The 26,239-nt window shown below is 50.8% G+C and overlaps 1 protein-coding gene across 1 annotated transcript in view; it reads right to left on the reverse strand.

Moving 5' to 3' along the window:
* Nucleotides 1–1,194: 1,194 nt before the first annotated feature.
* Catsperd (catsper channel auxiliary subunit delta) overlaps nucleotides 1,195–26,239 on the reverse strand; it is a 52,894-nt gene continuing 27,849 nt past the window's right edge. Inside the window, exons 8-23 of the mRNA XM_075942820.1 lie at nucleotides 21,463–21,613; nucleotides 20,180–20,278; nucleotides 19,472–19,554; nucleotides 18,450–18,626; nucleotides 17,481–17,594; nucleotides 15,294–15,383; nucleotides 14,480–14,538; nucleotides 10,760–10,838; nucleotides 9,901–9,953; nucleotides 8,842–8,916; nucleotides 7,076–7,204; nucleotides 5,319–5,508; nucleotides 4,946–5,103; nucleotides 4,111–4,408; nucleotides 1,909–2,029; nucleotides 1,195–1,439 (exon numbers count right to left, since the gene is read on the reverse strand). Of these exons, the coding sequence (XP_075798935.1) occupies nucleotides 1,195–1,439; nucleotides 1,909–2,029; nucleotides 4,111–4,408; nucleotides 4,946–5,103; nucleotides 5,319–5,508; nucleotides 7,076–7,204; nucleotides 8,842–8,916; nucleotides 9,901–9,953; nucleotides 10,760–10,838; nucleotides 14,480–14,538; nucleotides 15,294–15,383; nucleotides 17,481–17,594; nucleotides 18,450–18,626; nucleotides 19,472–19,554; nucleotides 20,180–20,278; nucleotides 21,463–21,613 (2,121 nt within the window). The remainder of the gene's footprint in view (nucleotides 1,440–1,908; nucleotides 2,030–4,110; nucleotides 4,409–4,945; nucleotides 5,104–5,318; nucleotides 5,509–7,075; nucleotides 7,205–8,841; nucleotides 8,917–9,900; nucleotides 9,954–10,759; nucleotides 10,839–14,479; nucleotides 14,539–15,293; nucleotides 15,384–17,480; nucleotides 17,595–18,449; nucleotides 18,627–19,471; nucleotides 19,555–20,179; nucleotides 20,279–21,462; nucleotides 21,614–26,239) is intronic.

The following is a 26,239-nucleotide window of genomic DNA, read 5'->3' on the forward strand; positions in this document are numbered from 1 at the left end:
CAGGGAGAAACTCTCACAGTGGAGTCTAGTCTGGTCATGAACTCAAAGTCCTTCTGTCTTGTCTTCCCAAGTGCTATTCTGGAACTCACTGTGTAGACCAGGCTGGCCTCGAACTAACAGAGATCCGCCTGCCTCTTCCTCCCAAGTGCTGGGATTAAAAGCAGGCTACTTTTTTTGGGGGGGGGGTAAATTCTTTCACCCTCTTCTCATCCAGAAATGGGGATCCATTTATCTTGAGTACAATCAATACAGCTCATCTTCGGTGTGTAGCGTGTGAGGATAGCTCCTACTGAAGAGAGATAGACATGGCTTCCTTCTTTTGTGGGAAAATTTGTCCCATTATTAACTATTATTAATTTATTAGTCAGAGATTCATGTAGCCCAGGCTGGTCTTCTACTCCCTATGTAGCTGGAGATGGTCCTGCTCTCCCAGGGCCCGTGCCCAGGGTGCCGGGTGCATGCCTGCATAGTGGTCTTTATCCTCATTCTCGATTGTGTTTTTCATTTATTTATTTATTTACTTATTTATTTATTATGTATACAATAGTCTGTCTATATGTATGCCTGCAGGCCAGAAGAGGGCAACAGACATACGAGTCACCATGTGGTTGCTGGGAATTGAACTCAGGACCTTTGGAAGAGAAGGCAATGCTCTTAACCATCTCTCCAGCCCCCTCGGTTATGTTTCTGACACAAAGTTCCTCCCTCCCTCTCTCCCACCCTCCTTCCTTCTTTCCTTGTGTTTTGAGACAGGGTTTCACTCTGTTACAGTCCTGGCTGTCCTGGAACTCACAGAGATCCGCCTGCCTCTGCCTCCCAAATGCTGGGATTAAAGGCGTGCGCCACCACGCCTGGCTCAGGGTTCATTCTTTAGCCCAGACTGACACAAATTTGTGGGTGATCCTCCTGCCTCACAGCCTCCTGTGCTGGACAGAATCGGTCCAGTTCCAAGCCTGCACAAATTCCGGGAAGAGGGTTGCACACATGACCACTGGGGGGCAGCAGAGAACTGCGATGATTTTAGCGATTGCGCGTGCACGCGCATGAATGTGTGCGTGCGTGTTTGTACCCGTCAACGCAGGTGTCTTTCTCACTTTCCCACGCCGTGCAGAATTGCACCCGGTCCGGCAGACCCCGGATCTCCCGTGCGCTCCCATCCCGCAGCTGTGCTGGGACCAAACTACAGGCCTGAGATCATACAGTCCCGCCCTCTAGCTTCTTGTCAGGGTCTCCCACTGACTCCCCAGTGCTGCTTCCGTGTGGGTTCTGGGGATCCGAACCCAACGGCCTGCGCTTGCACGCAGAGGCCTCGCCCAGGTCTCTGGGCGACATCTCTAGGCGCTGTAGTTGCCCGCACCAGGATTGCTCCGTGTCTAACTGGACTCCCTGATTCCTTGGAGAGCTTCCTGGACCCCAAAATCCCCCAGGACGAGGGTGTACTGTTCAAGGGAGATAAGGGAGCCTCGGGTCAGTTCGGAATATTAGGGTTTGGAATCTGAGGAGGAATGAATGGTGAGTTGGGCCGCTGCAGCAAGATGCACACACCCTCCAGGCAATCCTGCCTCTCCATCACGTGTTCACTGAACTAGCCCCGCTGGGATCTTAGTGAGGGCTTGGTAAGGAAACCTAGCCCGGGACCTGAGAGCGGAGGGCTGGAATGGTGCAGGTTCACAGTCAAATTATCCCTTCGCGGCCTTTCATTCCTCGCCCGTGTGTCACTGACAGCCTTGTGTTGATTAGGCGAGCTTTTGGAGATGCAGAAGCAGGCCCTGGCTTCTGCCAGTCCCGATGCGAAGAATGATGTCATCGCAGGCCCACAGCAGCAGAGGTTCACAACAATGTCCCCGAGAAGCGCTGGACTGTGACAACCCTACCCTGTTACTATTGACACTTCCTGAAACAGCTCACCTGTGGAAACCTGTGTCCCTGAGTCGCGGTCACATGCCACTCCAGAAAAAGTCTTCTTCTGCCCTGTGAGGCGAGAGCCAAGTTTCTTCACACTGTCCAACCCCAAATGCCCAGAATCTGGCTACAGCCTCCAGAACTTCAACACTATTGACGATTGCACGGACAGAATAGTAATTATTGAGATAGGGGTTCATATGACCCAGAATGGCCTCAAACTCAGTATGTAGCTGAGGCCTGTCCTCTGCCTCCTGCCAGGATGACAGGCATGTGTTAGTACACTCAGCTCAGGTGCTTGGGGTATCCATCGGGGCTTGGTGCATGCTAGACACCACTCACGGGGTCCAGCCTCGGCTCACAGACAGCTGTGGGTTTACAGAGCCATCGAGAACTGAGAGAGCCTAAGTCCATGCGGCCTTTTCCTTCCCTCCACCCCCTCAATACACCCGCATTTTCTCAGCTTCCCACCAGAAAGACATCTACGGTGTGCGCGTGTGCGTGACAACGGCTGGAGAACCACATCTGAGTGATTGGGTCCTAGCTGGTGAGCTGTTTGGGAAGGATTCGGTGTGGCCTTGTTGGAAGGTATGTCTTTGAGATTTCAAAGGGTCTCTCTGCCTGCTGCTGGCAGGTCAGGATGTAGCTCTTGGCTGCTCTCCAGCACCGTGGTGGTAATCATGAACTAAGCCTCTGACACTGTAAGCAAACCCTCAGCTGCTTTCCTTTGTAAGAGTTGCCTTGGAGCCAGGTGGTGGTGGCGGTGCACGCCTTTAACCCTGGCACTCAGGAGGCAGGAGCAGGCGGATCTCTGAGTTCAAAGCCAGACTGGTCTGCATAGCAAGTTCTAGAACAGCCTGGGTTACACAGAGAAACCCTATCACAAAAACAAAAAAAACCCGCCGGTTGTGGTGGCTCACGCCAGTAGGATTTGCTGAAGGAGGCAGAGGCAGGAGGGTCATGAGTTCGAGGCCAGCCTAGTCTACACATTTAAAAAAAAAAAAAGAAAACCAAAACAGAAAGAAATGAGCTGCCTTGGTCATGGTGTCTCTTCATAACAGTAGAACAGTGACAGAGACATCTCCCAAGTCCCATGTACAAGCCTGGTGACTCCTGACTTCTTTCTTCTCTTTTTTTCAAGACAGGGTTTCTCAGCCAGGTGGTGGTGGCACACACCTTTAATCCCAGCACTCTGGAGGCAGAGGCAGGAGGATCTCTGTCTGTCTTTCTTTCTTTTTTTTTTTTGAGACAGGGTTTCTCTTTAGCTTTGGAGACTGTCCTGGAACTAGTTCTGGCCTTGAACTCATAGAGATCCGCCTGCCTCTGCCTCCCAAGTGCTGGGATTAAAGGCGTGCGCCACCACCGCCCCACCCTGATTTATTTCTTACCTGATCCCATCCCAGGCACCTGCAGAGACACTCTGTAATCTCACGATTTTATTATGTACACAGTGTTCTGTCTGCATGTATACCTGCAGATCTCGTTACAGATGGCTGTGAGCCACCCTGTGGTTGCGGGGAGTTGAACTCAGGACCTCTGGAAGAGCAGCCAGTGCTCTTAACCTCTGAGCCATCTCTCCAGCCCGAGATGGTTGTTCTTGAAAAGGTGTGCTCATGTCAATCACCTTTTAGATTTGTAAAGACAGAATGTACCTGGCCCAATTTGGCCAAGCTAGAAAAAAAATGCTAAGTGTTGTTTTTCGTTTAAAGATGTTTTGAGGGGCTGGAGAGATGGCTCAGTGATTAAGAGCATTGCCTGCTCTTCCAAAGGTCCTGAGTTCAATTCCCAGCAACTACATGGTGGCTCACAACCATCTGTAATGAGGTCTGGTGCCCTCTTCTGGCCTGCAGACAAACACACAGACAGAACATTGTATACATACATACATACATACATAAATATTTTTTAAAAAAAGATGTTTTGATGTAAAAGTTGGGGGAAAACATATTTGACATATTTGTGCTGGAGGTTAACATTGGAGGATGGGAAAATCTTGTTAGTGTGGGAACAAACATGTTTGTTTTTGATATATAAAGACGGCTGGGGGTGTGGTCAGGGGGTGGAGCACCGGGTTGCCAGGGATACTGTCTGGTCACTATTGTTAACAGTTTATTGGGGCAGGAGACAATATGTACATACATGGAGGTCAGAGGTCCCTCCCTGCAGCCCCTATGTGTTTGGCTGTCTCTCAACGTCTGTCTATCTTGCCTGGCTTGGGAGTCCCCCTGGCTGGTCCTTCACCTTCCTGGAGCGCAGACACTGTCTCAGTCTGTCCCACAGCCAGAAACAGTTGCAGATCTTAAAGCAGCCATGGAACAGCCAGTACCAGAAGTTCTTGAAGCGCTGGCCCCTCTCAGTGCTCAGCTCCTTGGGGATGGCATAGGCTAGCCATATGCTCAGTAGTGTTGTAACCACCAGCAGCATGATGCTGAGCACCGGCGGGAACATCGCCATGGGTAAGGCCCCGTACACGTACACACTGAATACGGTGTTTAGGCTGCAGTAGCTGCAGGGAACAGTGGGCATAGACTGTCCTGGGTCCCCACTCCTGTTCACAAGGCCAGCTTTCTCTTGTGCATGGGTACTAAGATATGTTTTTCTGTTTGGAGGAAAGGGGACTAAGGACAATTACATCACCATTTGAAAGAAAAACATGACAGGATAGCTGAACTTCGGCTGCTGCCAGACAGTGAGAGAGCCTAGTGAGGTCAGGGGCGTGGAGGACCAACAGACTCAGCGAGGGGAGGGAGGAAGTGAAAGCCTGCAGCCCGGCAAGCATCCAGGAAGCCAGGCGGATGACCACCCTTATGCGGCCACAGCCCACAGTTGACCATGATCTCCTGTAGCCCAGTTTGTGGCCTCAAACTAGTTCTGTAGCCAAAGATGGCCTTGAACTCTTGATCCTCCTGTGTCTGTCCATCTCCCCATTGCTGGGGTGACAGACACACACTACCATCCCCAGAATCTGCCAGATTGCTCTGTCGCCAAACCTGTGTGTCACTTCTCCTTGACACCCCCCAGCCACAGTGTTCCCTCCGCTCACCTGTAGTATGGATCCACCACCGTGAGAAGAAAGATGTAGATTCCATTTCTTTGACCAAAAATAACCTTATTGTCTGTCTGGCCACCTAAGATCTGATACTCGACCTCTGGCCACAGCAGGGGCTTGTCATCGTTGTCGTCGTGACAGCTGACATAGTTCTGGGGCAAGGAGAGAAGGATACAGGATGCCATTCCGGATGATGCTGGCCCTCGGTCCTCCTAACCCTCCCAACCTTCTACTTCACCCTTCCTGGGACTCCTGGCAAGATACAGCCTAGACTGCCCTCCAAGTTGCTTTGTAGTGGGTCCGTCAGCCTCCAGCTCCGCAGTGATGGGGTGGCCGGCAGACACAGCATGGGCGGGATCCTGCCTACCTCTCTGTTCCAGAGGGATGGATGACCTGTGCGCTTGTCCCACTGTGCCCGAATGGCGCTCCAGTTCTGAGGCTGTGACCGGCAGTTGGCAGTGGCGGCCGTCAGGGAGTACGAATAGGTCATTATCCCGTTGACCTCACTGATCACATACTCAGCGTTCATTATTTCTTCTAGATCCTCGTCCTTCCACCTGAGACACAAGGTGAGGCAGCGGGGTTCCACGCCTCGATGGAAGGTGTGGGAAAAGAATGGGAGAGAAGTAGAGGGAAGGGATCCAGCCACTAGGAATGAGGGTCCTTCCTAAAAAGGGATAAGCTTGTGATGTTGTGTGTTTGGGTTTTGTTTATTGTTTCTGTAGCCCAGGCTGGCCTTGAACTCCTGATCCCTGTCTCCACCTTTGCACTGCTGGGGTGACAGGTTCATGGGGTGCTGGGAACGGGATCTGGGGCTTTGTGAAGCCAAGCGAGCACTCTACCATTTGGCCCCAGCAAACAGAACTCCTGCACCCTATCCATCCCTGAGAGGTTTTGGATGATGTCTGTGGATACCTCCCCAAATCTTAGGTCTGCACCTAAGGTCGGAAGCACCCTGACATCTGAGGGCTGTGTCATCTGAATATTGAGCCAAGCTTCTCTTTTTAGGCTTGACTTTGCCTTGGCAGTTGAGGATCAAAACCATCTGGACACACAGACATGGAACCAACCTTGACAGGCAGGGTTAGGCTCTGAGGGGAAGAAGAGCCCTGGCCTCAGGAACGACACTGCTCCCTGAGAGGCCCAGTGTAGGAGCAGGTGCACAGCGTCGCGGTTGCTGTGGAGAAGCCTGTTCATCCACACCCAGGGTCACCTCACTGGGGAGGTGAAGCATGGGGGGACGTTTGTGGCCAGCCTGCGCTATAGGGGACACTGTCTGGAAGCCATCTAAGCGGCACAAGCACAGTCATGTTCCAAAGAGAGCCCGTGGTGACATTGGTCCTCAGAGCCTCCAGAGATTTCAGGGATGACTGCTTCCAGGGACTGCAGAAGCTCCCGTTCCACAAAGAAGCTTGAGCAGTCAGTCATGCACTGCTCAGAAGTCCGCCAACGTTCAACTTTCTGAGTGCTGGGATTAAAGATGTGCCATCACCACCCAACTCAAGATAATCTCTTTAAGACAGTCTTGCTGTGTAGGCCAGACTAGCCTTAAACTCTCAATCCTTCTGCCTCAGCTTCCTGAATGCAAGGATCATAGGTGTGTGTGACTGCACCTGTCTCTGAGTGTTGCTAGTCTCTATCTAGCTGTGCCTCCAATTATCATATATGCTGACAAACTCCTGCTCATCCTTCAAAACCCCACAACCACTCATAGAAACAGAGACCTTGCTTCGGGCAAGGACAGAGTTGGGAGAGTACAGGCTGCACAGATGGGGTCAGAAGGAGACGATGTATTCGGGTGTGATGGCACAAGAGATGCCAGCACTTGGAGGGTTGCAGCAGGAATACGCAGAGCCCAAAGCCAGCCTCAGCTACATCGTGGGTTAGAGGCTGGCATGATATGAACCATAAAAGGAGAAGTCAGAAGGCCTGCTGTGTACACCTGCCAAGTCAAGCCAAGGCCGTGGCAATAGAGGCCTTTCTCACACGGAGACCTGGGCCAAGCTTCCTTAGCTTTGGGCTCCATAGCTGGGGCTGAGTGGGATGGGGTGTGGGGGGGGTGGGGCGGGGGCGGGGCAGAAGGGGTGGCTGGGGGTGGGGTGCTGGCACAGCCTGGGGCCTTACAGTTCCACCACGGGCTTCCATGGCTTGTCGTAGTAGACCAGGCGAGGGCAGCCCAGCTCCTTGTACTGGTAGTACACGAGTAAGTCAGCCTGGGCCTCCGCCTCATGGCTCACTGGTTTATACGCTTCCCTTTGGAGAAACAATGACGTGGTGACTGAAGCCCACACCACTGCCCCACCACTGTTTTGTTCTTTGCTTGTTTGTTTGTTTTAAAAAAGGGTTTCTCTGTAGCTTTGGAGCCTGGCCTGGAACTCACGCTGTAGATCAGGCTGGCCTCCAACTCACAGAGATCCACCTGCCTCTGCCTGCCTAGTGCCACCACTGCCACCACCGCCCCGCTTTTTGTTTTTACATCACAGGTCCCGGGATCTGAACTCAGGTCCTGGCAGCTGCAGTCTTTGCTGGGTCCTCTCATGCCAGGACTGACATACAAAGGTCTTTTCCTCAGGTTTACATTTATGTGTTTCTGTACACGGTGTATGTATGAGAATGTCTCTATCTGTGTGTATCTGTCTCTGTGTGCCCGTGTGTATGCCTGTGTGTGTGCCCGTGTGTTGCATTTTAAGCCAAGCTCAAGAGTCTCCTGAGAGGGGCCCCAGCCAATAGCTGACAGCTACACAGAGGCCCAGACTAAAGCGGTGAGGGGACACAGTGGGGCCACCTAGCTCATGGGACCTACACGCTGAAAGGAAGAGAGTAACACCCAAATTGTCCTCTTTCTGTCACATGCCACACTGAATAAAGAAGCATCATCTGTTTTTTTTTTTTTGTTTTTTTTTTTTTTTTGGTTTTTCGAGACAGGGTTTCTCTGTGGCTTTGGAGCCTGTCCTGGAACTAGCTCTGTAGACCAGGCTGTGTAGAAGAAGCATCATCTGGACAGTGTTTCTCTCTCCCAAGTCCCTCAGTTGGCTCTGGACCACCAGTGGCTACTAAAATCCACAGACATGTAAGCCCCATGTCAGCAATGGTGTGTGGGGACTGCTGGTCTATATCTGCCCTTCTGGTGGGTCAGGAGAAGCCCCACCTGGAACCCCAGTGAGAGACGGAGGAGGGGCTCAGGTTAGCACCTAGACTACGTCCTCTAGGGCCTCAGTCACAAACCTCCGTTGTCTATAAACTGCTAAGATGGAGTGAGTGTGGGACTGCATCAGAGAAACACTCCCGAGTGACAGCCCACCCCAGGCACATGCCGCGCCTGGGCAGCTGGGCTTAAGAAAATAAACCAGGAGCTGGGCGGTGGTGGTGCACACTCACCCACTCCCGGCACTCAGAGGCAGTGGTAGGCGGATCTCTGAGTTCAAGGCCAGCCTGGTCTACAAAGTGAGTAACAGGACAGGCTCCAAAGCTATGCAGAGAAACCCTGTTTCGAAAAACCAAAAATAAATAAACAAATAGAAACAAACCAAGCAAGCTATGAGGAGCAAGCCTGTAAACAGCGTTCCTCCATGGCCTCTGCATCATCTCCTCCTTGGGTTGCTTTTGGTCACAATGTCTTACCATAGCAACACATAGCTAATGAGACAACTTACCGTCAGTGCTAAGGCCTGGCTCTGACTCAAAGTATCACATTAAAAAAGGAGAGGCTTCCTGATGGGTTTCAGTGCCTGGCACAATGTGCGGGCTCCCTACACCACTGCATCCCGCTAGCTCCTGCGACTGCACGGTTGCCCTGGGCCAGGCCCCAGTTTTAAATCACTCTTCCTCATTCCTGGGCGTCTCTATCCCCAGGGTGTGGAGGAACAAGAGGTGGGCAACACCCCACTTACTTCTCAATGATGTAAGTGTAGTTGTCCTGCAGCTCCACCGGGTCGAGGATCCCCATGGAGCAAGCAGAGATTTTGCTGTAATGGAGAGAAGTGGGTGAAGGGGAGGGGTGGGCATGGGGGAACGGACACAAGAGCTGGAGGGGTGGGTGGGCATGGGGGAACGGACACAAAAGCTGGAGGGGGACGGTGGGGCACTGGCCCCAGCTGTGGAGGTGGAGGGTGGGGGCCTGTAGTCACCTTAGGGAGGGTTCCAAATCCTTCCTTAGAAATTAAAACCTGTGGCTGCAGAGATGGTGCGCGTGGGGGAGGGGCTCCCAGCTGTGTGTACTGCCAGCCCCAGGGGATCTGAGCCTTCTGGACTCTGAGAGAACTTGCACCCCCACACTCACTCACACACACCAATACTCTCCTCCCATTCACACCCACACCAACTCTCCTCACACACCCACTCACTCTCAGACACACACAGAGTAAAAACAGTCTAACACAAGAAAGAACAGATCTTCATAGGAAGGTCACGGTATCACCTCATCAACAAGCTCAGGTCATGCACACTAGGGCCCCAGAGCACAGCATGGACACCTCTGCATGCCACTAGCCAACCTCTTCCTGGCTCAGGATGGACGGCTACTTCCAGGGATTTGCTGTTTTCAGTGTTTTAATTTGTAGCACAACTGTCAATTATATGCAGAACTTTGATGCTAATATTTAAATGTAACATTTAATAACATAGTCTAAATTCAATATTTCAGTGTTTAAATGTCTGCTTATTTATTTGCCTGCATGTCTGTCTGTGCATCATGTGTGTGCAGAGCCCACAGATATCATGTGAGTGTGTCAGGTCCCCTGGACCTGTTGTAAGCCACCATGTGGTTGCTGGGAACCGAACCCCGGTCCTCTGCAAGAGCAGCTGTTGTTCTAATGGCTTTCTCCAGGCCCCGAATCCCCTATTATGGAACTACTAAAGACATACAAAAGTAGATAGAATAATGTCACCTCACTATAGCGACTCTGCCGGCCCTGCCCTGCCTACCCTATCCCCGGGGCTGTGACACTCACTTCTGCACAATAATCCTCTTGGACTGGTCACAGCCGATTGAAATGAGTGTGGTCTGCAAGGGACAGAGGCGGAGAAGTGGTCAAACAAGCCATGAAGAGCCACCGTCAGTCCTGCTGCCGAGGAACGTTGTCTGGGACACATTCCCAAGCCTGATTCCCACACAGTGGCTCTCGGTGTCAAGTCGAGGCTCCACCCACAGCAAACACCTAGCTCTTCATCCCCGCCCTCAAAAGCACACAGTCCCCCACACTGGGATTATGGTAAGAACTGTGTTCTTTTTCCCAGCTGAATAATATCAACCGAATGAATGGGCCACGCTCTCCCCATCCGTCTACTGGTTCCCACGGCCGCCCACTGTGAATGACGAGGCTGTGGATGAAGGACGCATAAGTTCTTGCATGCAGGCATTTCATTTTCAAGTCTCTGGAAGCACCTAGAACAGTGGGTCTTAATCTGTGGGTCGCAACTCCATGGGGTAAAACAATTCTTTCACAGGGGTCACCTGAGACCACTGGAAAAAACACAGGTATTTATATTATGATTCATAACAGTAGCAAAATTACACTTATGAAATAGCAATGAAAATAATTGTATGGTTGGGGTCACCACAACATGAGGAGCTGTGTTAAAGGGTCTCAGCGTCTGGGAGGATGAAAACCACTGATCTAGAAGCTGTAGTTCCTCAAATTGGACAGAGAAAATTCTAGAGATGCCCAGTGAGAAAGAGCACTTCCCCCAGAGGGTTGTGAGGGATTCCCTGAGATGGCAACAGTGACCCCAGCAATCAGGACATCAGGGTCATTTCTGAACCAGAGTCCACCCAGGGTGGTGGGACCAGCTCTGAGACTCGGCACATACCAGGGGCTTCAGGTCCACACACGCCAGTGTCTTGTCAGCTATGTCCACGGTCAGGGAGGAGACGCTGTGATGCTTGATGCTGCGAAGCAACAGGGACACTAGGGATGGAAGGTCTGCATTACGGTGATGCTGGCGCGCTCACCCTGCCGACCATCCATTCGCATGCCCAGGTACTTCCCCATCCTCTGCTGTCCACCTGCCAGGATCTGCCAGGAATACTTTTGGCTGTCAACTTGACACAGTCAGGAAGAGGAAACTTCAGCTGAGATTTTGCCACATCAGATTGGCCAGTGTGGCATTTACTTGATTAGTGATTGATGTGGGAAGCTTCAGCAGATAGTGGTGCCACCCCTCAGTAGGTCCTGGTTGTATGAGAAAGCAGCCTGGGCTGGAGATACGGCTCATAGGCTGGGCTGCCAACCAGGTATATAAGAAATCAGGCTGACAAACTCTTTTTATGAGGCTACAATTACCGTGATATGCAAACCACAGAAAGACAATACTAAGAAAGAGAATTACAGACCAATCTCACTTATAAACATTGATGCAAAAGTACTAAATAAAATACTAGCAAATCGAATCCAAGAAAACATCAGAACCATCATCCACCATGACCAAGTCGGCTTCATCCCACAGAAGCAGGGATAGTTCAACATACGAAAATCTGTCAACGTAATCCACCATATAAACAAACTGAAAAATAAAAACCACATGATCATCTCATTAGATGACGAAAAAGCATTTGACAAAATACAACATCCCTTCATGATAAAGGTCTTTGGAGAGAGCAGGGATACAAGGAACATAGCTAAATATAATTAAGGCAATATACAGCAAGCCAACAACCAACATCAAACTAGATGGAAACTCCCAGCGATTCCACTGAAATCAGGAACAAGACAAGGTTGTCAACTCTCTCCATACCTATTCAATATAGTTCTTAAGGTCCTAGCTAGAGCAATAAGACACCAAAGGGAGATCAAGGGGATACAAATTGGAAAAGAAGTCAAACTGTCACTGTTTGCTGATGATATGATAGTTTACATAAGTGACCCCCAAAATTCTACCAAGGAACTTCTACAACTCATAAACACTTTCAGCAATGCAGCAGGATACAAGATTAACCCCCCCCCCAAAAAAATCAGTAGCCCTCTTGTACACAGATAATAAGAAGGTTGGGGAAGAAATCAGAGAATCAACACCCTTCTCAATATCCACAAATAGCATAAAATATCTCAGAGTAACTCTAACCAAACAAGTGGAAGACTTGTATGACAAGAACTTTAATTCTTTGAAGAAAGAAATTGAAGAAGACACAAGAAAGTGGAAAGACCTCCCATGCTCTTGGGTAGGCAGAATTAACATAGTAAAAATGGCAATCTTACCAAAAGCAATCTACAGATTCAATGCAATGCCCATCAAAACCCCAGCAAAATTCTTCAAAACCTCAAAAGAACGGTACTCAACTTCATTTGGAAAAGCAAAACACCCAGGATAGCCAAAACAATCCTGTACAATAAAAGAACTTCTGGAGGCATCACAATCCCTGACTTCAAACTCTACTACAGAGCTACAGTACTGAAAACAGCCTGGTATTGGCATAAGAACAGACAGGAGGACCAATGGAACCAAGTAGAAGACCCGGATATTAATCCACACATCTTCAAATACACCTGATCTTTGATAAAGAAGCAAAAAATATCAAATGGAAAAAAGAAAGCACATTTAACATGTGGTGCTGGCATAACTGGATATCAATATGTAGAAAAATGAAAATAGACCCATATCTATCACCATGCACAAAACTCAAGTCCAAATGAATCAAAAACCAGTGGCACAGGGAACCACTTCCTAAATAGAACCCCAGCAGCACAGACACTGAGAGAAACAATTAATAAATGGGACCTCCCGAAACTGAAAAACTTCTGTAAAGCAAAGGACACAGTCAACAAGACAAAACAACAGCCTACAGAATGGGAAAAGATCTTCACTAGTCCCACATCAGATGGAGGTCTAATCTCCAAAATATACAAAGAACTCAAGAAATTGGTCACCAAAAGATCACATAATCCAATAAAAAAAAATGGAGTACAGACCTAAACAGAGAACTGTCAACAGAGGAATCTAAAATGGCTGAAAGACACTTAAGGAAATGTTCAACATCCTTAGTCACCAGAGAAATGCAAATCAAAACACCTCTGAGATTCCATCTTACACCTGTAAGAATGGCCAAGATCAAAAACACTGATGACAACTTATGCTGGAGAGGTTGTGGGGAAAAGGGAACACTCCTGCATTGCTGGTGGGAATGCAAGCTGGTACAACCCCTTTGGATGTCAGTGTGGCAATTTCTCAGAAAATTAGGAAACAACCTTCCTCATGACCCAGTAATATCACTTTTGGGTATATATCTAAAGAATGCTCGATCATACCACAAGGACACATGCTCAACTATGTTCATAGCAGCTTTATTTGTCATAGCCAGAACCTGGAAACAACCTAAATGTCCCTCAATCGAAGAATGGATAAGAAAAGTGTGATACATTTACACAATGGAATACTACACAGCAGGAAAAATAATGAAAGCTTGAATTTTGCAGGAAAATGGATGGAACTAGAAAACATTATTTTGAGTGAGGTAACCCAGACACAGAGAGACAATTTTGACATGTACTCACTCATAGGTGGTTTTTAAACATAAAGCAAAGAAAGCCAGCCTACAAACCACAATCCCAGAGAACCTAGACAACAATGAGGACACTAAGAGAGACATACATAGATCTAATCTATATGGGAAGTAGAGAGTATAAAAAGACAAGATATCCTGAGTAAATTAGGAGCATGGGGACTTTGGGGGAGGATTAAAAGGGGGAGGGGAGAGACAGGGAGGGGAGCAGAGAAAAATGTAGAGCTCAATAACTATCAATAAAATAAAATAAAAGATAACTATTATAAGTAACTGCATTAAAAAAAACCCCACAATTGCACTTACAGGCCCAAATTAAATGCTATGATAACATGAAAAAAAAAAGCAGTCTGAGCGCTGGACTGTTGTGGGCACCTTTAATCCCAGCACTCTGATGGCAGAGGCAGGGGGATCTCTGTTGAGTTCGAAGCCATCCTGGTCTACAGCATGAGTTCCACGATAACCAGGGCTGTTACACAGAGACACCATCTCAGAAAAACAAAAACTCAAACAAACAAAACCAAAAGCCGGCTGAGTCCCCAGGAGCAGCCCGGAGGCTACGCTCCTGTATGGCTTCTGCATCAGTCCCTGTCTTCAGATTCTTCCTCGGCTTCCCTCGAGGACGGACTGTGGTCAGCCCGTGTAAGCCAAATAAACCCTTTCCTCTCCAAGTTCCTTTTGGTCATGGTGTCTCCCACAGTATCCGAGAGCAGACTATGATACCATGCCGCCACACACAGACACAGAGACACACACATACTCATCTGCGCAGGCTAACCTCAAACTCACGACCTTCCTGCTCCCACTTCTCCACATGCCGTGGCACTCAGGACCTGAGGTGCTGGGCATGAGACCCAGAGTCGCCGGCTTCCTGGGCGACTGTTCCCCAGCTCTAGGCCCTGTCCCCATGGAGAACTTAGGCTAATGTGATCACAGTGTTCCAGAGGTAGTGTTGGAACTCAGCCCTACTTTTCCCACCGTGGCTCCTGTAGGTAGGAGCAGGGACGACCCTCAAGCGCTGAGACCGTCAGTACCTGGAGGTGAAGTTAATGTCCGCGTTTTCCCAGTGGTGCTGCTGTCGGAGTTCAATTTCCTGCAGCAGCGGCAGAGACAGCAACAGACAGACACACAGAGAGACAGCCATTTGCAGCAGGGGTCCGCACAGATGTCACCCCCAAATGGGACGGGGCTAGTAAGAGAAGGGTGACTGGCGGGCCCATCAGCTGTCCAGCCCCACTATGTCTTATTTCTATGTCACAGGGAAACCTTCTCTAACCCTCATGGCCCAATCCTTGGTCTCCCCTATGAGTTGCAACTTTGTCCGCCCCTCACTGACATCTCATGTCACGAGGATTGCCTGAAGTGTGGGTTTGGCTGAGTCCTGCCTGCTCAGGTGACATCGTGTAGGCTGATCCTAGGGACCACAGGCAAGTCCTGCCATGACTCTGAGGCAGACAGGTGCAGGGGGGACAACTGGCCCCCTACCTGGTCCCTGACCGGAACCCAGATAACTCAGCTCTCACCCTCCGTCTACCTGGTGCACCCCAGCCTCTCCTGTGTGACAGGGTGTGTGTGTGTGTGTGTGGTTGTGTGGTAGCTGCCTGTCAGGGTAGAGGAGTCTGGGCACAAAGGAAATGCTAGCATGGAGGGTCAGGTGTTAGTGGTACACTCCCCGTGTCCAGCCCTTAGGAAGCCATTGCGGGATAACATATTCTATGGCTTCCCTGGCCTACAGAGGGATACCGTGTCTCACTAACACTAAACAAAACAAACAAACAAAAAAGCAGTGCCCGGAGTGTTGTTGGGATTTGGTCAAGCCCCCCCCCCGCCATGGCCACAGACACACACCAATTTGTGCTTAATGTTGCCGTCGAACGTGTTGCCAAATTCGCTGGTGTGTGCTTCGAAGCCCAGGGAGTGAGGGTTGCTGACCATCACCTAAGACATAACACACAGACAGCTGTCCCTTTGTGACAGATACCCAGGGGAACCCTATTCACCCTCAGACCAGACAAGTTGCATATGCACACAAGCTTCTGGGTTGTAGCACACTCACCGGGAATATCTGCCTATCAGCTGCAGCCTCAGAAACTGAGACCACTGAGCTGCAAGACATAGCAGGATGTCACGAAAAACAGGGAGAGTGGGGGTTGTTGGAAGAACCCAGAGTGGCAGAAGAAGAGACAAAGAGAGAGATGGAGGAGAAGATGGAGGAGGAGATGCTGGAGAAGGAGGAAATGGAGAAGACAGAGGAGGAGATGGAGGAGATGGAAGAGGAGATGGAGGAGGAGATGCTGGAGAAGGAGGACATGGAGAAGACAGAGGAGGAGATGGAGAAGACAGAGGAGGAGATGGAGGAGGAGGAGATGGAAGAGGAGATGCTGGAGAAGGAGGAGATGGAGAAGACAGAGGAGGAGATGGAGGAGATGGAAGAGGAGATGGAGGAGGAGATGCTGGAGAAGGAGGACATGGAGAAGACAGAGGAGGAGATGGAGAAGACAGAGGAGGAGATGGAGGAGGAGGAGATGGAAGAGGAGATTGAGGAGGAGATGCTGGAGAAGGAGGAGATGGAGAAGACAGAGGAGGAGATGGAGGAGATGGAAGAGGAGATTGAGGAGGAGATGCTGGAGAAGGAGGAGATGGAGAAGACAGAGGAGGAGATGGAGGAGATGGAGGAGGAGATGCTGGAGAAGGAGGACATGGAGAAGACAGAGGAGGAGATGGAGAAGACAGAGGAGGAGATGGAGGAGATGGAAGAGGAGATGCTGGAGAAGGAGGACATGGAGAAGACAGAGGAGGAGATGGAGAAGACAGAGGAGGAGATGGAGGAGATGGAAGAGGAGATTGAGGAGGAGATGCTGGAGAAGGAGGAGATGGAGAAGACAGAGGAGGAGATGGAGGAGATGGAGGAGGAGATGCTGGAGAAGGAGGACATGGAGAAGACAGAGGAGGAGATGGAGAAGACAGAGGAGGAGATGGAGGAGATGGAAGAGGAGATGCTGGAGAAGGAGGACATGGAGAAGACAGAGGAGGAGATGGAGAAGACAGAGGAGGAGATGGAGGAGATGGAAGAGGAGATTGAGGAGGAGATGCTGGAGAAGGAGGAGATGGAGAAGACAGAGGAGGAGATGGAGGAGATGGAGGAGGAGATGCTGGAGAAGGAGGACATGGAGAAGACAGAGGAGGAGATGGAGAAGACAGAGGAGGAGATGGAGGAGATGGAAGAGGAGATTGAGGAGGAGATGCTGGAGAAGGAGGAGATGGAGAAGACAGAGGAGGAGATGGAGGAGATGGAAGAGGAGACGGAGGAGGAGATGCTGGAGAAGGAGGACATGGAGAAGACAGAGGAGGAGATGGAGGAGATGGAAGAGGAGATGGAGGAGGAGATGCTGGAGAAGGAGGACATGGAGAAGACAGAGGAGGAGATGGAGAAGACAGAGGAGGAGATGGAGGAGGAGGAGATGGAAGAGGAGATTGAGGAGGAGATGCTGGAGAAGGAGGAGATGGAGAAGACAGAGGAGGAGATGGAGGAGGAGGAGATGGAAGAGGAGATTGAGGAGGAGATGCTGGAGAAGGAGGAGATGGAGAAGACAGAGGAGGAGATGGAGGAGATGGAGGAGGAGATGCTGGAGAAGGAGGACATGGAGAAGACAGAGGAGGAGATGGAGAAGACAGAGGAGGAGATGGAGGAGATGGAAGAGGAGATTGAGGAGGAGATGCTGGAGAAGGAGGAGATGGAGAAGACAGAGGAGGAGATGGAGAAGACAGAGGAGGAGATGGAGAAGACAGAGGAGGAGATGGAGGAGATGGAAGAGGAGATGTAGGAAGTGGAGGAGAAGGTGGAGATGGGGAATGAGATGGACAAGGGAAGGAAGGAAGAGGGAGAAAAGAAGGAAGAGAAATAGGAATGTGGAGGGGGCAGAGAGAAGAGAGGAAGTTTCAACAAACAAGGACTTCTGGGGTTGTGGCCTGGCAGCACTGTGGAGTATGGAGCCTGTGGTCCAGGCTGGAGTGTGCAGGCTGGCCTATACTCACCAGTGGTATGGGGGTCTTTCCCCGCCGGGGTATCATGAGGGCAGACAGATCCAGCTTGGTGTTCATGTCTATTGTGAACATTTTATTTACCATGGTGCTTTCCAGAACCTCCATCTGGGGAAGAGGATGGCACATAAGGAAATACTGTTCCCAGCCCCGTCTCCAGAAGCAAAGGACAAGTGGGCTATGTGGCATATTAGGCACAGAATCTTATCCTCATGCTGAGAGCCATAGCTGGACCCTGTGTCCCCAGAGAACCTGATGTAGACAAGCATCTCCACCACACTTTTACAGGAACCAAGTCCTTCCAGAATGTTGTCATCTTCGTCTCTTCTTCTTCCTCTTCTTCCTCCTCCTCCTCCTTTTTTTCCCCCATGTATCTTGCAATATGGGGGAACTAAACCTGTACTCTGATATTTAATTTTGCTAAGCAGCTGCTCCAAACTGACCAGGCCCCCAGCCCCTACCTGGGGGATTCTGGGCAGGGCTCCATTCTGACCACACCCTCCGCCCCCTGGGGAATTCTAGGCGGGGCTCCAGTCTGACCACGCCCCCAGCCCTTCACTGGGGGAATTCTAGGCGGGGCTCCACCCTGACCACACCCTCAGCCCCCTGGGGAATTCTAGGGGGGGGTCCACCCTGACCACGCCCCAGCCTCATATTCACTTTTTCTTTTAACACAAGGTCTTGCTGAGTTGCACAGGCTGAGTGGAACTTGAAATCCTTTTACTGCAACCTCCCAAGAAACTAGAATGACGGACCTCTACCACCATCTCTCGCTCAAGTTTTCTCTCTCCGTTTCCCCTACTCTAAAGGCAGAGATGGGTTCAGGGAGTGGCTTACTGGACCATGACTCTCCTCCATTGTATGAGGTGCTAGGTGGCATCCACAGTGCCACCAGCTACCCACCCCGGAAAGAAATAACCACAAAGGTCACTGGGAATTGACTTAGATCACGGAGTCACCTACATTACATGGCTCAATATCCAACTTGGGGTGCATGAGAACGGCCTGCACGTTCACGGTGCACTTCTCGAAGTCAAAGGCTGGGTCCTTTGGGTCCTGCACTGGCGTGAGGAACTCCAGCATGCCAGTGTCCGTGAAGGAGATGCCCGTTAGTGAATTCCAGGAAGGCGGATTCGGCAGCTGCGGGCAAAGCCAGGTCTGAGGCCCAACCCTCGCCTTCCTGCTTCTCTTTTCGTTTTGTTTCTTTCCACGGGGTCTTAGTAGCCCCAGAAGGCCTCACAAACACAGCAATCCTCCTGTCTCAACCCTCCCGAGAACTGGGGATGAAGAGTAGACTCAGTATAACATGCCCAGCCTACTACTTTAAAAAACAAAATGTTATTCTATTTACTTATTGTATACAAGCTCACACAGTGCAGGGCAGAGGACAACTGGTCAGGAAGCAGCTCTCTCCGTCCACCAGGTGGGTCCCAGGCTTCATACTCAGGTCATCAGGCTTGGTGGTGGGGACCGTTCTGATCTCCCGCCCCCGCCCAGGCTCTGGTTGCTGCTTATGTGCGAATATAACGCTGCTTGGAATGGAACCTTAGCCACAGCAAGCATCCTCTTTCTCCGGAGCAACAAGCCAGTGGCTTCATATGTATATTTCACTGCTTTTCTTTGTTCTGTTTTGTGGCTCTGGGGGTTTGAACCTGAGACCTGGTGCTGAATAATTTGTTTGTAACTGTGTAGGGTAGGTCACAGTGAGTAGAACTGTTCACCTAGCATGCATACAGCCCTGGATTCCATATGCAGAATTCCCCAAAACTGGGCATGGTGGTGCCTGCCTACCATTGGAGCACTCTCGGGGATGGGAACTACACTGTTATCCTCGGCTATCAGTGGAGTTCCAGTCCAGCCTTAGTTCCACGAGACCTGGCCTCAAAACAAAACATTTCCCTAGTGGGATGCTCAGGCTTCGACGAGGGACTGGGGCCTAAGAAGGAAGGCTCACATCACAGCTGTGGCTGAGGACCCAGACATACTTGGATTACGGAGGTTTTCAGGTAACTCTGACTTCCGTAGTACAGATGATTGCTGTGTGTGAACACAGCCAACTCAAAAACATCTGGGAAAGAGAAAGCAGAAGCAAAGATGAGGTCGGGTTCTGGGAAAGGAGCAAAGCAAAGGGGCCGGTGAAGTGTCAGCAGGTACAGATACTCGCTCCCAAGCCTGAAGACCTAAGTTCAATTCCCAGGACCCACATAACAGAAGGCTAGACTCAACTTGCATAGGTCTTCTGACCTCCACACACTCACCCAGGTGCACATGCAAACATCTTCACACCCACAGCTGCAAGAAGTAAGCAGACAGTGGGGCTGGAGAGATGGCTCAGCGGTTAAGAGCATTGTCTGCTCTTTCAAAGGTCCTGAGTTCAATTCCCAGCAACCGCATGGTGGCTCACAACCATTTGTAATAAGGTCTGGTGCCCTCTTCGGGCCTGCAGGCACACACACAGATAGACTATTGTATACATAATAAATAAATATTTTTTTAAAAAAAGAAACAAACAACAAACAGCGAAAGTCAAAGATCAGTTATCCCTCCCTCACTGCAACCCCACCCAGCATCAGTGGGTCGCAGGCCAATCACAGCCAAGCTGAGGAGTGGGATCCTGGGTGGGGGGGGGGGTGGCTGAAGTGAGGCAAGAGGCTTGATAAAAGCAAACTGCCAGCAACAGTTCGGCCACATACTCGAGGCAACGCTGTGGACGGTGAAGCCACCGGAGGAGGAGATATCGGTGAAGAGAAGTCTCTTTCCTTTCCACAGCTCTACAGCCTGCATGATCTGGCCTAGGAGGGGACAGGTAGACAATTATGACATGTGTCCCGTGCAAATGCACCACGCCTCTGTGCCTCCCTGCATGGCCCCCACACCATGTCTCCTTTGCCTTCACTGAGTTTTTATGAGTTGCCTTTGGTTTGCTATTCAAAAACCCAAGGAGAAAAACCCAGTAGACACCTGATTGTTCAAACCCCAGGAAACACGTGGGCTCTGGGAAAGGCGACCCATCTGAGTCTCTTTGGTAATGGAGCTCTGAAAAGTGACAACTGGACCCAACAGAGAGCAAATGCTCTGTGTTCATGAAGGGGACGCCACAGGGCAAATCTACCAAGAATAAAACTGCCTCAAGGCTGATGACCAATCAGCAAGGTGTGGTGTGTGTGTGCACGCGCGCATGCATGTGTTTGTGTGTGCGTGCATGTATGTGTGTGTGCATGTATGTATGCATATGTGAGTGCATGTGTGTGTGTGCACGTGTATAGGTGCATGTGCGTATATGTGCGTGTGTGTTTGTGTGTGTATGTGCGTGTGTGTGCATGCATATGGATCCCTGATGTCAAGGAAACTAAAACCTAGGAGAGGAGGAGCACCCAGGAGGTTCCAGACTTCTAGGCCTGCCTGGGTTACAAAATGACTTCAAGGCTAAACCTAGTCAACTTAGTGAGATTCTATACCAAATTAATTTAAGAGGCTGGGGGCATAGTGAGGGGTGGAGCCCCACCTAGAATCCCTTCCCTCCCCCTTACCCCCTGAAGGGCTGGGGGCGTGGTCAGGGTGTAGCCCCTGCCTAGAATCTCCAGTGAGGGGCTGGGGGTGTGGTCAGGGTGGAGCCCCTGCCTAGAATCCCCACTGAGGGGCTGGGGGTGTGGTCAGGGTGGAGCCCCTGCCTAGAATCCCCACAGAGGGGCTGGGGGCTTGGTCAGGTTGGAGCCCTGCCTGCCTTCAGACCTTCATAGCATCTCTCTAAAAGTCTAGCCCAGCTTTTAATCCTAGCAGTAAGGAGGCAGAAACAGGGGGATCCCTGGGACTTGCTGACCATTCCCAGGATGGGTAAAATTATATTCTTTGAAAATGAAGGAAATAATTGAGCACTTGATGAGCAACTCTGACCTCCGTGTGCACATACAAACATCTGGGGTCTCCAGTCTAAATCCATCCCCGCTGGTGGAGGTCAAGGTGGGGTGTGGCTCACCTGCATTGGGGGACACCATCAGACTTAACTGACCATAGAGGATCAGAAAACCCGTCTGGCCTGGCTTGATGATGACGTCAAGAGACTCATTGTACTTAAAAGGTATCCCTTCACTGTTGTTCAGGGGGTGCTCCAGGTAGTAAAATGTACCCTGAGGTAAGAGACGCAACCAAGTCACTGTGGCCCAAATCCACTGGGACAATCCTGCTCAGTTCAACCAGCACCCTCAAGTGGTATTAAGGCAGGGACTTCGAGAGGTCAAGGACATTGCCCAGCCTCAGCCCTCCCGTGATCCTCAAAGACCTTCCCCAGTGTCTGACTAAGGGGGAAGTAATGGAGAGTAGTTCTTATTAAGAATTAAAAAAATTAATGATTAAAATTATTAAGAATTAAATACATATTGTATGCGTGTGTGTGTGTGTGTGTGTGTGTGTGTGTATGGGGTATGTGCATATAAGTGCAGGTACCCACAGAGGCCAGAGGAAACTGGAGTTATGGGTGCATGTGAGTCACCCAGTATGGATGCTGAGAACTAAATTCAAGTCCTCTTCAAGACTGGGAATCCACACTAACTGTCAGCTGAGCCACCTCTCTGGCCCTGAGGGTCAGTGGATGTCACTGAGAAGATCAGCCTCCATGCACCCTGGGGAGGGAGTATTTGGCCTCTGGGTTTGAATGTGGGAAAGTGTGCTGATTAGGGTAATGGAGGCGGGAGATCCAGCCACCATGGGCAGTGTCATTCCCTAGGTAGGTGGTTTTAGGCATCTAAGAAAGCTGAGCAAGAACGAGCCAGCAGCTCACTGAAATATGCTTCTGCCCTGAGTTCCAAACATGACTTTTCTTGGTGACGAACTGTGTGACCCGGGAGTGTAGCCGTATAAACCCTGTCCTCCCTGTCTCAGTCAGGGACACCATGACCACAGAAACTCTTCTAAAGGAAAACATTTAATTGCTTGCTTATGGTTCAGAGGTTTAGCCCATTGTTATAGCAGGAAGCATGGTGGCATGTAGGCAGACGTGGTGCTGGAGAAGGAGCTGAGGGGTCTTGCCCCGTAGGCAACAGGAAGTCACCTGATTCACTGGGCATGACTTGAGCATATATGAGACCTCAAAAACCCGCCTACACAGTGACACACTTCCTCCAACAAGGCCATACCTCCTAAAAGTGTCACTCCCTTTGGGAGGGGCAAACCACCACACACCCAAAATGGCTTTTGGTCAAAGTGTTTGCCACAGCTGTAGAAGGAAACTGGAAAGGAAGCAAGCTCCTCCCCCTGCATAGTCTGTGCCCTAGGGGAGCGATAGGGCAGGATACTGGGGAGGGGGTCCGTGATGGCTCTGTGAGATGGCATTTGGGGTAAGCTGGAATGGAGGGGCAGTGAGGATGCTCCAGGCACCTGAAGTACACCCACAACCCTGAGGCTGAGAAAGCTGGAAGTAGGCCTGCCCTGGGAACACCCTGCTCCCTTCCAGGGCAGTCTGGATGCTATTCTCTCTGCACAGGTTCCCTTTCTGGAGTGGGAGACTGACAACGTTGACAAGGAGAACATTGGTTAGCTGTGATTTGTGTATGGTGTCCCAGGAGAGGGAATCTAGAGAGCACTGCTGCTCTGGGCACCAGGCACTGCTGACATGTGTTGCAGACAAACACGCTGGCAAATACTCATATATATAAAATACACCAGTAAACATTTTCTAAAAACTAGCAAAAATCACCGGGTGGTGGTGGTGCATGCCTTTAATTCCAGCACTTGGGAGGCAGAGGCAGGCGGATCTCTGAGTTCGAGGACAGCCTGGTCTACAGAGTGAGTTCTAGGAGAGCCAGGGCTACACAGAGAAACCCTGTCTTGTGGGGAGCGGGGTGGTGGTGGTGGGGAAAAGGCTAAGGCTGAGCATGGTGGTAAAACAACAACAAAAAAAACAAACAATAAAAAAGAAAAGCATTAGCAAGAATGTTTGCTCCACACTTGACTGGGAAGCAGAAGTTTGGGAGTAGGATCAAAGCCTTCCAGGGGCTACCCACGGCGCCCCACTGGGGTGCAAAGGAGGTGGGCCTGCTGAAATCACATCACAGGCATGAACTATTTTAATTCACATGTAAACTTCTATGTGAGTGTCTGTCACATGTGCAGACTAGGCAGAAGACAGATCCCGTGGGCTGTGCGCGGGACGTGGGTGCCAGGAACAGGCTCTTACCACACAAATCAGGCTGGCCTTGTGCTCACGGATGTGTGAGCCATCGTGTCTTGTTCCCTGCCTTGTTCTTTTCTGAGGCAGAGTCCCTCACTGGCATGGACCAGGCTGATGCCTGTTGTTCCTTTTGCAGACTACAGCTCCCAGCATCCCCCTGGACTGGAAGCCACAAAGGCACAGGGCATTTCTCCCAGACGCCCTTGCATTCCCCGTTAAAAGCGGGGGTCGCCACGAGCCCCCCCTCTCCCTCTCTCTCCTTTCGTCTCTGCACACCCGTCCCTTACTTGTTGTTATCCCTCCCCCATTAAAGTGCACCCACGTGGGACTGCCGCGTGTCCGTGTCTCCTTCCTAACCCCGCACGGCCGTGTGTCTCGCATAACGTCTCCACTCTCTAACCCCGCAGACAAGACAAGAAAGACAACAAGAATAACAATTCCCACAGGCCCTGGGGATCCTCCTGCCTCCACGTCCCATGTTCTGGCATTCCAGCGCAAGCCATCCCGATTGGGACTGTATGTGGCAGATGAACTCTGTCCTCATACTTACGCGCTGAGCACTTGGCTGACTGTGCCCAGTATCTGGGATGCAGAAGCATGGGGCTCAGGATGTTGGAAATCACAAAGCATGAAAGACTAACTGAGCATCCCTGTTCTGGTATGGGCAGCCTGCTGTTCCAGGCCTTGCATGCAGGAGCCGACTACCTCTTCAAGGCCTGCAGACATGCAGCACCATGCCAAGCTGACTACAGAGAGCTGACCTGCAAGTCCAAATCGCTCCTGCCCCAATTCAGCTTTTCTCATGGAGCTGCCCCAGTAATGGGTCAAGGGTGCCGACCGCTGTGAGCACCCGTGTGGAGGGAGTCCTAAGGGTGCCGACCACAGTGAGCACCCGTGTGGAGGGAGTCCTAAGGGTGCCGACCACAGTGAGCACCCGTGTGGAGGGAGTCCTAAGGGTGCCGACCACAGTGAGCACCCGTGTGGAGGGAGTCCTAAGGGTGCCGACCGCTGTGAGCACCTGTGTGGAGGGAGTCCTAAGGGTGCCGACCGCTGTGAGCACCCGTGTCGAGGGAGTCCTAAGGGTGCCGACCACAGTGAGCACCCGTGTCGAGGGAGTCCTAAGGGTGCCGACCACAGTGAGCACCCGTGTCGAGGGAGTCCTAAGGGTGCCGACCGCTGTGAGCACCTGTGTGGAGGGAGTCCTAAGGGTGCCGACCACAGTGAGCACCCGTGTGGAGGGAGTCCTAAGGGTGCCGACCACAGTGAGCACCCGTGTGGAGGGAGTCCTAAGGGTGCCGACCACAGTGAGCACCCGTGTGGAGGGAGTCCTAAGGGTGCCGACCGCTGTGAGCACCTGTGTGGAGGGAGTCCTAAGGGTGCCGACCACAGTGAGCACCCGTGTCGAGGGAGTCCTAAGGGTGCCGACCACAGTGAGCACCCGTGTCGAGGGAGTCCTAAGGGTGCCGACCGCTGTGAGCACCTGTGTGGAGGGAGTCCTAAGGGTGCCGACCACAGTGAGCACCCGTGTCGAGGGAGTCCTGAACATAGACTACCTGCAGTTTTCCCAGTCCACAGGCCAAGGGCTGATCATGGGGTGAGGAAAAGAAAAGTACAAGAAGTTCCAGGAGCAGAAGCCAGGAGCAAACTCAGTCCGAACACGGGCAGATCAGACTGACACAGTGACCAGATCCAGAGCCAACGATCTCCACCAGAACAGGTACAAGGGAGTAACATAAAGCAAAGAAAGCCAGCCTACAAACTACAATTCCAGAGAACCTAGACAACAATGAGGACACTAAGAGAGACTCACATAGATCTAATCTACTTGGAAAGTAGAAAGTATAAAAAGACAAGATCTTGGGCTGGAGAGGTAGATCAGAGGTTAAGAGCATTGCCTGCTCTTCCAAAGGTCCTGAGTTCAATTCCCAGCAACCACATGGTGGCTCACAACCATCTGTAATGGGGTCTGGTGCCCTCTTCTGGCCTGCAGGCATGCACACAGACAGAACATTGTATACATAATAAATTAAAAAAAAAAAAGACAAGATCTCCTGGGTAAATTGGGAGCATGGGGATCTTGGGGAAGGGTTGAAGAATGGAGAGGAGAGGCAGGGATGGGAGCAGAGAAAAATGTAGAGCTCAATAAAGAACAATTTAAAAAAGTACTAGGTAGAGAGTTAGGGGGCAGAAAATCACCTTTAATATTCTGCTTTGGCCAGGGGTATGGATTAGCTATGAAGACCCGCAAAGGATCCCCAATGAGGGTGGATGGGTGGGTGGGTGGATGGGTGGATAGATGGGTGCTTGGGTGGGTGGGTGGGTGGATGGGTAGGTGAACGAATGGATAGATGGATCCGTAGAAGAGTGTGTAGGTGGGTGGTGTGGTGGTTTGAATAAAAATGTCCCCTATATAGGGGCTGGAGAGTTGGCTTAGTAGCTAAGAGTGCTGGCTATTCTTTCAGAAGTCCTGCGTTCAAGTCCCAGCACCCATACGGTAGCTCACAGCTCCATCTCCAGGAGAATTTGACTCCCACACAGACATAACATGCAGGCAAAATACCAATGCACATGAAATAAAGTAAAAATA

This window comes from Microtus pennsylvanicus, chromosome 12, assembly GCF_037038515.1.
Source record: "Microtus pennsylvanicus isolate mMicPen1 chromosome 12, mMicPen1.hap1, whole genome shotgun sequence".
In the NCBI taxonomy this organism is placed as follows: domain Eukaryota; kingdom Metazoa; phylum Chordata; class Mammalia; order Rodentia; family Cricetidae; genus Microtus; species Microtus pennsylvanicus.